The 11,149-nt window shown below is 31.9% G+C and overlaps 1 protein-coding gene across 2 annotated transcripts in view; it reads right to left on the bottom strand.

Annotated features, from left to right (window-relative positions):
• Positions 1-2,601: 2,601 nt before the first annotated feature.
• Positions 2,602-11,149, bottom strand: part of LOC149421043 (protein phosphatase 1 regulatory subunit 14B) — a 67,049-nt gene continuing 58,501 nt past the window's right edge. For both annotated transcript variants that reach the window (XM_089635757.1, XM_089635760.1), the window contains exons 2-5: positions 8,012-8,293; positions 6,719-6,808; positions 6,348-6,389; positions 2,602-5,614 (exon numbers count right to left, since the gene is read on the bottom strand). In XM_089635757.1, the coding sequence (XP_089491883.1) occupies positions 5,573-5,614; positions 6,348-6,389; positions 6,719-6,808; positions 8,012-8,293 (456 nt within the window). In that variant the 3' untranslated portion in view covers positions 2,602-5,572. The remainder of the gene's footprint in view (positions 5,615-6,347; positions 6,390-6,718; positions 6,809-8,011; positions 8,294-11,149) is intronic.

The following is an 11,149-nucleotide window of genomic DNA, read 5'->3' as shown; positions in this document are numbered from 1 at the left end:
TGAATTCTGTTGAATTGAGATCCCTGAGGCGTATGTGTGGTAAAACCATGTTTGATCGCGTGAGGAATGTGGAGATCCGCAAAGAGTGAAAGGCTGATGTAAGTGTAATGAGTAAGATTAAGAAAGGGACGCTTAGATGGTTTGGGCATGTAGAGCGAATGAGCGAAGATAGGAATGTAAGGAGGATATATGATGCAAATGCGAATGGTAGCAGAAGTCGAGGACGCCCGAGGAAGACATGGCACGATCAAGTGAATCAGATACTCGAGTCAGGCCATGTCAAGAGTTAGCATTTTTTTTTAAAAGTTTCTTTATTCATTGAATTGTTTGTTACATGCATTGAGGATTTTTCGACCACCATGCTAGGCACATGCCCTAAAATAATAGAAGAGTAAGTATGAGACGATGTATGAATGTGAATGAGGCAAGAAGTGTGTTCCAAGACTTGTTTGGCTGTCCGTCTTCTCTGTGAAACGGCGTGATGGTTAGTTAGTTAATGGTTAGTTAGTTAGTTACATAGTTAAATACAATAAGGTTACCGCCCTGCAGAGCGGTGATTGGTCAGAAACTCTGACGTAACTTGAAGTCCATTTTCTGCCGGGATATTTGAATTTACCGCAATAAGTGGCGGTGAGAATGTATTTGCAAATGATTTATTTCTATTTCTGTGTAATTACACAAATTATTATTTATTAAAACTAGTGTTAGGAATCAAAGCGAAAAATCCCAAGAATATTTTCACCTCCAAATTAATGATGTGGGATCGAGTTTATTAGCCCCTTGTAATATTGCCTTTGTTGACATAATTTTTTTCAAATCTAAAGTCTCTTTTAGCAAACTATTATGGAAAGAATATGACAAGAACAGTGTTGAGAATAATTTTATTCATACAGTCACAGGTCACAGGTGTAGGTTCATTTATGAGTCACACTGAGAGGTGATACCGCCTTGGTAAATCAATACCTCCTAGAACTAGTTGTTCTAGGAGGTATTGGGTAAATGCGGTAAAATCCGGTCCGAAAAATGGCATTCTGACATATAATAATAAGGGAATGTTATTATTGTTATTAATAATAATAAATGGATTATTTTTGTTGCGTTGTTTTTGCGAAAAAGCACCTTGAGGGCGCTGTATTAATAATCTAAGTTTAGTTTGTTGTGAAACATTGCCAGTATGAAAACATTGGTTTTGTCCATTTATTGCTATGATGTACTTACCTACCAAAATGTTTATGTGCCGCCAACCCCCCCTCCCCGCACATAATATTTTTCAATGGAGTTCCTTTTTATAAATATTATTTTTAAATATAGTTGGATAATCAAGAAATGCTCCAGATCAGTTCTTATATTGTAGAATCCTCGCATATGCCCAACAAAATACCCAATCGACAAATTCTTAGAAATTCCTCGCAATTTGAGGATTTCTCCATGCATATTCTCTTGGAGGGGGATGCATATTCTCTCGTTACAGCTGTCCCAACCGGTTCAATGATAACTCAACACAGTTACAATTCAACACACTTTTAAAAAGTGAAATAAAGTCATTAGAAATTTTTTTTTTAACCTAACCTAACCTACTTAATCCAGTTAATAAAGTTTTTGTTTCATCACTTTCCTTGACTTTATATAACTTTTTAAAGATGTGATGAATTATCATTGTGATGATTTATCCGGTCACCGTCCCAACCAGCCAAGTACAGCGTATAGCAACAAAAAAGGAGGGATCCATCGATATATAATATCCATCTTGGTCGATGGTGGGGTCAGTAAGCCCATTGTCTTATTGGGTCAGTGACCGTAAAGAATCAACATAAACAGAAGAACGTGAGCAGAATATTAAATTTCGCTACTGTGTACGTCGATTCTTTACTCTTACCGACCCAATGGGTTGATGATCTAAGATGACCAATTCACCGTCTTATCAGAAATGAGATTCTTTTTTCACAACTCATTATCGAACAATTCTATATATTGTTGTATAGGACCTTTTCTCTGCATTTCTTATCAGATTTTCTATCTGTCCCTTGTAGTGAAACGTTTTTAAATGATTTTTTTTTACAAAAATCATTACAATATTTTGTAGTTGGTAATCCCTGAACAAGAATGATGGGTTCTTCATTCTTGTTCAGGGATCGACTGTAGGTACATCACTGATGAAGAAATCGCTTGAATCCTGGCCAATTTGGATAGGGAGGAGAGGGAGTGTGGAGGAGCGGGTTCTATTTCTTGTGATTTGATTTATTAAGATTAATTAAGAATTTTGGCCAAAAATGTACTTGTGTGACAAAAATGTGAACAAAATAGTTCATTGGTCCTAACTATTTCGAAACTTGCAAAAATGATGAAGAACTCATTAAAATTATAAAAAAATCACAGACGGGAATTGTGAAGGCGGGGGTGGATGAAGGAGGTTAAAATAGATTCTCTGTTATGAATTCAATGATAATCATAATGGAAAATACCATAGGTTGGTTAAAAATATTTATGTTTAAAAAAAAAAAAAACTAAAATGGGATTTCACAGGATTAGCGTGAAGTATAGGTTCAGTGGAAGAAAAAAAAAACAAACATTAAAAAAAACATTTTATCTAAAATTGTGTACAATTTATAATACATACATAGTACATAGTAACTAATCGATTAATTATAAATATATGAAATCTTAAGTGTCATTAAAAATCTATTACATTGAGCATTCTGGGGCAAGTTTTAGAAAGGAAAATGTTACTAGATGAATGAATTGGAATATACTATGCAATAAATTGTTATTCGTTCAACTCACATGAGTACTTAAGTAACAGAAACTCACAGAAAGAAACTTACGAAAGAATCATGTCCAAAAGATTAGTTGATTATATGTATTAATCATTGTTGTTAAATTGAAAAAAAAGTATCTACAATAGAACTCTTGTTGATCGTAAATACGTCTACGAATGCTCGGGTTTAATATTTTGCATACAGCCTAGATATATTTCTTCATCAGATAAGTAAATAATTTTGGAATAGTATCTAGTCTGTCAAATACAATTTACAATGAATGTAAGATTGCAAATAATTTTTCTTTTGATTTAATTCATTGCAAATAATTTTCGAAGCAATCTCTAGCGTAAAACAAAACTTATCCGCAATGGTTGCATTAATAATTATTATAATGTAATCCAGCATTACATCATTTTATAAGTAGGGCCTAATTTAAAGTTCACTTAAATTATATTTGCCTGTGAAGTACAATAAAACAGTAATAATTGTTTATTTTGATGGTGATATTACAGATTTTTCTCCAACGTATATTTATTTGAAGAATGTCAAAGGGTTGTACACTTGTAGGATGGATACCAGATTATGGCCCGAATCCCAAAACCACACTAAAGACTTGATTATCATTCAATCATAAGCAGTACAAATGATTCATTTAGGGACAGAAGTGCACACGTGTGATCATGTTTAGAGATTCGGTTTAGAAGTTTTTAAAAGTCAGTATTTTATTTCTAACAAATATCTGCATTCAATAAAAAGTAAACCAATTGTACATAACAATTTTATATAATGAACACGATAAAAATAATCCAAGATTACAGCGGTGGAGTAAAAATAATTTCTATGTTGTATTTAAAATAAAACTTATTTGAATTTGCTTTGTAATATTAATATTATAATTTAAGCAGTTCAACCAGTTCCGTATTTTCATAAGATCTTATTAATTTTCATTTAGCTACAACATTAATATTACTAAGTGTGCATGTAGCCCTAACCATTGCAACGTTACATTCAATATGGGGATATCTAAATACCACACAATAAAAAGCGAAAAATTATACAATGTAGGCAGTGCCGGATTAAGCCAAATGTTATTATCACCCTGAAATATTAAATAAAAGTTATAACATTTATGAATGCACTGAAAATGTACCGTAGTCAAAAATTCGAAATTTTTGTCCTTGGTCAAACCAAATTTGCTCGTTGAGCCAATTTCATTCTGATTTTTATTCTACCTGGGGCTCCAGATAACAGGGCCCCCTAGCATTTGCTACTTTTGCTGTATGGCTAATCCGGCACTGAATGTAGGTAGTTATCTCATTGTGTTATATATTGTGAAGGATTAAATTTAAAATATGCTTGTGTATGGGACAACATTACTTGGGGCCATGAACATGTGTGCACGTAGATTTGAAACTACTCGGCAAATAGATATTTTCAGAAGGTTTTCTTCATTCTAATAATAAGTCATTATTTATTATTACAAGTGGTATTGGAAGAATTGACTACCTGATTGAAAACAATGATTTTAAAATTTATAGATGGTGTTTTATTTAACATCAATTTCTAAATTGCCTCCCGTTACCATCTAGCTATAGACAAAGGTAAGTATCGGGTTACAAAAAGGTTCAATAGGCATATTTAAGTCTTTATCCCGTACTTCATAAATATACTAACGTACATTCACTATGTTTGTGGTATCATTCAATGGATTTTACTACATATTATAGACTAATGCAAAAATAAATATTTTTGTTAAATGGCATCCAATATTACTCCGTATTACTTTCCCGCTATGATGATCATCAACACATGTTACATTTTGATATGTATTCTATATTTACAATGATGCTTAACCTTTACTGTAGACAATAACATCTAGATATTATATTGTGGCGGAGATTTAAAGTTTTTAAAAATTAAATTATTATCTCTCAATAAAAGATCCTGGCTGTTTTCAATTTAATTTCATTGCTGAATTAGAATTTGAATTTGAAATGAATTGAAATTAAAAATTACATGATATTTATTTGCCTCAATATTTTAATGAACTTAAGAAATACATTGATTCCTAAACACATTACAGATATTGCAATGTAGTTTAAATTTTTCACAACACATTTAGTTTTGTGTAAACAAAATAGAAAATATAAATAAAATCTTCTTATTGAGGGTAGGTACTGACATTTTTTAAAACAAACTAAGTAAGTACCTATTGTAAACCGGGGACGATGGTTTCTTCTTCAGTTTGTCTGTTTAAATTTAATTTTACACAACAACATCCATCAATGCATAATTATGCGTGTAAATTCACACAAATACTAATCTAACAGCAACAACAGATATTATTTGTAGAATGAATTATCATTTATATAATATTATTTATGGGTACGGATGGGATTTGCTGGGTGTAAGTGTTGGTGGGTATGCTTTTAGATTCTGATAAACAAATAGACAATTCGTTGGGAATTTACATTTGTAAATATTATTTTGATTAATTAATATTATAAATAGGTAAGTCCTACACTAATATGTAGATTTAAAAACACAAGTACATCACTAATAGTAGTATGCAAGGAATAAGGGAAACATTACAATTACAACAGTATCATAATTACAACAAAATGTTTCGCAATGCGTTGGAGATATTGAATATTACATTAATTATTATTTTCTAGAGCTCTGTGAAAACATTCATAAGTAGGACCTATTGGGCTAGTTTATCAAAACATGTCTATGGCTAATTTATTTTTAAACTTATAAATGTCAGATACAAGTTACATTTTGGTTATGATGGGTGTCAACGATTCACTCATTCATAGTGTTTTGGCCTTGTCTAGCAGTTCGTTAATGAATTTCTGGAAAGAAAAAAAAACACATTAAAAATATTATATTATAAATAAATTGATAAAAAATTGCATAAATATTTATTTACTGTATTTCTTGGTATTTACTCAATAAATTAATTTAATATAGTAATTTGGAAACAATATGTACTTGGGATTATGTGTATTGGCGCACATGCATTAATTTCTGGCTGTCTTTTATCATGCTTAATCCTAATTACTGTTATTAGAAAGAAAGGGACAAAAAGTGTAAACAATCATTGAATATGTGTGTGTGTGTTTTTTTTATTATACAAAAAAGTTTTCAAAGGAAATTTATTATTTGAAGTCGAATAAGTAAAGCCGCCCGCAGACTAGAGACTTTAGTTGCGTCGACAGTTGGAAACTATTTCAAAATTCATATACATTTTTTAATGAAAAAAGTGTCCCTATTGTCGCGTTGCTCGTGTGCGCACCTCCATATATCATAATGGATTTTATGCCCACAACTTAAGCGTCTCGTCTGCGGGCAGCTTTACATGTTTGAAACATGACGCATGCAAGCAATGTTCGTATGACAACCGTGTTCAATTCAATTTTGATTGCGATAGGTACGTGTAATTATTTTTCAAGATTTACGCTAATAGTTCCTGTTAAGAAAAGAACTACACATAGAATAATGGCCAATCTTTAATAGGTAATTTATGTGAATACAGATGTTTAAATAATAATGTGTTATTTTCTTAGTGACCTGTCTAGTACTTACATTTACATCTTTTGGAGGTTTTTTGGCGTCTGCTAAAATCATCTGAAACAAAAAAATGTATAATCATTAAATAAGTAGCAACTTAAATGTTTTCATGGCCATTGGACTCATACTGATTGCTTTTAGGTACAAAGCCTTGTTTATAACGCCCTGTACATGAGATTTTGATAATAGTTAAATCTATATATGTATATAGTAAAGCCCTTTACAAACGGCTTTATATGAGCGTGTGTTTGAGCAGGAGCTTTTAAATAGGATGTGTTTGATGCCCCTAAAAACACAGTGAATACAGGTTTATCACTCCATTCAAGTCACGAATTTTAATTTAAAAGTAGGCAAGTACTGATTTTGTTTAATTAACTCTGTCTTACATTGAGATGACTCCGCCGATGATCATCGCTGTCCATGTCAAGAAGTTCATCTATGTCCACCTCCACTTCATGAGTTTTCACATTGTCCTTCTGAAAATAAAATATCTGAATAAATATACTGTAACATTATAAGATGCAATATAATTTAGTGCCCACTTAGTATTTTATCTGTGTTTGCTAGGTTGAATTTGGAGTAACTTATTGAAAGTAAAAGAATTGCAATTACTGTGGTAAGTAACAGTTGGCACTCCAATAAAATGTAGATTAATCACTTATACACAATGTCTGGAAACTCTTAGTACAAGTGGAAGACAGGTGAATCAACATCACATAGAGAACTTCGGATTCGATTTACCCGAAAACGAAAGCACGAATCAAAAAAAGTTATACTACAAAATCAACTACAAATGTGATATTAATTCAATAGTTTCTCGCTTACACTACTAGTTTCCGGACACCGGGTATATCATATATTTAGCATATTACATTGTCACAGGAAAGCAATTCGACTTGGTGAAAGACCACAATTCAAAATCGAAAAGTTGCTTGAAATTGCTATAGTCATTCTGGTGACTAGATGAGAATTGCCAGGTATTATCCAACCTTCATCTTCTCCATCTCTTTCCCTACAGACTCCTAATATATTACAATTAGGGATGCTTGTCCCACTGGCTCCAGATGGTTGGGAGCAGTTGAGCAGTCTCTTGGGTATGTTCCATAACTCCCGCTTAGTTTATTTATTAATATTTTAATATTTGAAACTGTTATTTCGTGGTGGAATTCCATTATAAATATATATAAATAACACAATTTTAAACTTTTTTCCACTTGTTTTTATTTGACCGTGACCGGTTTCAGCCTGTTAAAACCTTAGTTTAAGACAAAATTGTACCAGTCTGAAGATGGCCCTAACAGGCTGAAACCGGTCACGGTCAAATAAAAACAAGTGGAAAAAAGTTTAAAATTGTGTTCTTTATATATATTTAGTTTATTTATTATTAACTAACGGATATATGTTCAATTTACAAATTCGTTACAAGAAAATGTAATAAAAATGTAACTTACAAGAGTAAAGGATGGTATACGAAAACAAAGACAAAAGACAGAGATAAACATAAGAAAATAATTAGTTGAGTGTTGATTGAGGAAAAGCTGTTCATTATTTCTGAGTCTAATGGAGGGTATATTGAGAGGGATGATTTGAACGAATCAATAATATAATTATAAATAATTTTGAAGAAACAAATGTGATCAAAATTTGTCTTTTGTAATTAGTAGAAGCAGTATGGTTACAGGAATCTCGTAGAGTTTCTGCAGCTCGTCGTAGAGCCACATCTCAACAGCCAGGCGCTTCCTGATGAGCGCCATCTGGTGGCTGCCATACTTGGCGGTGAGGAACTTCTCACGGCGCTCCTTGACCTCGCCCTTCTCGGTGAAGTTGACGTGCAGGCCGGTCTTGGCGGGCGAGCGCTCCGTGGGGGACATGATGGAGGCGGGCGCAGGACCGGCGGGGGGCGCAGGGTAGCTGGCCGCCGCCACTCCACACTCCATGGCACACTGGGCCGCCGGCCGGTTCTGTAACAACGCACATAAATAGGCACCAGATTAGTATTAGCCATTACACACATTTCAGTCTTCATTCTTTTTTTATTTTTAGACAGCAGTCTTGAGTCAATAGATATGTGTTGTTTTAGAACATTTTTATAAAATCATTAATCATCAAAGAAAATATTAAAGTTACACATTTTCGCAGTTTGTGAAAACACACCATTAAATTGTTCAAATTTAAAAGTTCTGTAAAGGTTCTATTCTAGTTCTGTTATTATTTCATCACGGGACGGTTGTTTCGCAGTACTTGAATTAATACCGGAAAATCCAATTATGTCATGTGCGTGCAAACCTTATCTAAATATCTCTAATGAACAATAAACAGTGTTAATCTCAAGTGACCTGCCAGTTAAGTATGGTACTGTATATCATCTGCCTGTACAAAATATATAAATAATAATATATGTACATTCTAGCATCACGTTCATCAATCAAATGCATTGTACATAATAGCTTTATAATAATATTTTTAGCTTTATAATAATAATAATAACAAGAGACTCATTGAGTCCTCTTTGGTTTTGCTTAGCATTGAATCCTCTATCTAAAATGTTAATTAAAAGCAAGTTTGGAATAAAAGTTAAGGGTAATACAAGGGAGAGTAGTACAATTTCGCATTTATTATTTATGGATGATATAAAATTATTTTCGAATTCTGAACAAAATTTAGAGAAAATGATCGAGGTAGTTAAAAAGTTTTCAGATGATATCAAAATGACTTTTGGTTTAGATAAATGTAGAACGATCCATATAGAGAAAGGCAAAATTGTAGATGGGGACGAGAGTATATTTAGAAATTTCCAAATTACTTGTATGAAAAGGGATGAGGTTTATAAGTATTTAGGATACCCACAATCAAATAGATTAGACCATACTAGTATTAAAAATGATATTAGGATTAAATTTCAAACTAGGATCAGGAAAATTTTAAAATGCAATCCATATGCTAAAAATTTAGTAAAAGCAATAAATACTTGGGCAATACCTCTATTAACGTACTCATTTGGCATAATTAAATGGTCCAATACAGATTTAGATAACTTAGAAAGATTAATTAGAACTACGCTAACAAAGTTTAATTGCCATCATCCAAATTCAGCTATAGAACGAATTAATTTACCTAGAAATTTAGGAGGTAGAGGTATAGTCAAAATAACTTCTTTGAAACATAATCAGGTAGAAATGCTAAGAACTTTTTTCCATAGGAAAGCTCATAGCTCAGAAATGCACAAAATAATTTGCAAGGCAGATAGAAATATTACACCTTTAAATTTATAAGATGAGAATGCTAACATTTTTATAAATCCCAACCAGGAATTATTAGATTCCTGGTCAAATAAAATTTTACACGCAAAACACTTCAATTATCTCAACCAAACGTATGTTGACAAATTTTCGTCAAACAAATGGTTGAGTATTGGAGAGTTGAGCGCAGAAATAGAAGGATTTATGCTTGCCATTCAGGATAGAGTCATTAATACTAAAAATTATAGGAAGCATATAATCAAAGATACAAATCAAATTGATGATTTATGTAGAAAATGTTTGGCTTTTCCGGAAACTATAGAACATATTATATCGGGATGTTCTATATAAGCACCGTCCGAGTATATATTTAGGCACAATCAAGTTTTAAAAATAATTCACCAAAGTTTGGTAATTAAACATAACTTGATTGACTGCAGTAATATAATACCATATTATGAATACGAACCAAATTCATTTTTAGAAAACAAATTTTATAAAATATATTATGATAAAACTATACTAACAGACCGAACGATTAGACATAGTAGACCCGATATAGTTTTACATGACAAAATTAAAAAAATAACTTATATCATTGATGTCGCTATTCCAAATTCCTGTAATATTCAAAAATCTGTTAATGAAAAAATAAGAAAATACACAGATTTAGGAAATGAGATTAAAAGAATTTGGCATTCTCAGACTATAAAAACATTACCGTTCGTTATTTCGGCTACTGGCGTTATACCTAGCTCTCTCATTAAAAATTTAGGCGTATTAGATCTATCAAAATATTTATTAAATATTTATTAAAACATTACCGTTCGTTATTTCGGCTACTGGCGTTATACCTAGCTCTCTCATTAAAAATTTAGGCGTATTAGATCTATCAAAATATTTATATATAAAGATGCAAAAGTCGGTCATTTTGAATACATGTAGGATAACGAAAGATTTTTTAAATATTTATGTTGAGGGATCAGTAGGATTTATAGGCCCTGTTAGGAGTTCTACCGAGCCGAACCCTCTGATATGAAAATATCTGGAGTCGGTGAATTTTTTTCCCATTTGATCTCTGGTGAGTTGACGTGTTGTTGTTCTTGTATTGTTTTGTATTTATTTTGCTTATATAATGCACTTGCATAATGTTGATTGACTAGATAATCATTTGTGGAAAAGTGTGTGGAAGGGTTTAGTTTTTCCTATGGGGAAGATTTAACCCGGACAACAAAATCGGAAGCATTAAAAAGAAAAAAAATATATGTGATCGACGAACCGGTGAATGCAATTTGTTGGCCATAAATTGATAATAGTTTACTAGTCTAGAGTTTGTAATAATATACCTAGATCATTATAGAAATGTATTAGATATTTGTACAGTGCCCTTGAGGTGATTTTGCACATAAATGGCGATATAGAAATGATCAAATAATAGGGCTTTTACAGAAATTGAATATTAATTTGACATAAAATGTTTTAAGTGAATAAATTAAAAAAATAATATCGCCTATTTTAACACTTTGACCCAAATGTGTAATATAAAGTGTGCTGAAGTAGACATTTTCCTTGACAATT

Source organism: Hesperophylax consimilis, chromosome 9 (genome assembly GCF_061612785.1).
Source record: "Hesperophylax consimilis isolate HC1 chromosome 9, BYU_Hcon_1.0, whole genome shotgun sequence".
NCBI classification, from domain to species: Eukaryota; Metazoa; Arthropoda; class Insecta; order Trichoptera; family Limnephilidae; genus Hesperophylax; species Hesperophylax consimilis.
Note: the sequence above shows the minus strand (reverse complement) of the source record. Positions and strands in the feature narration are given on the sequence as shown.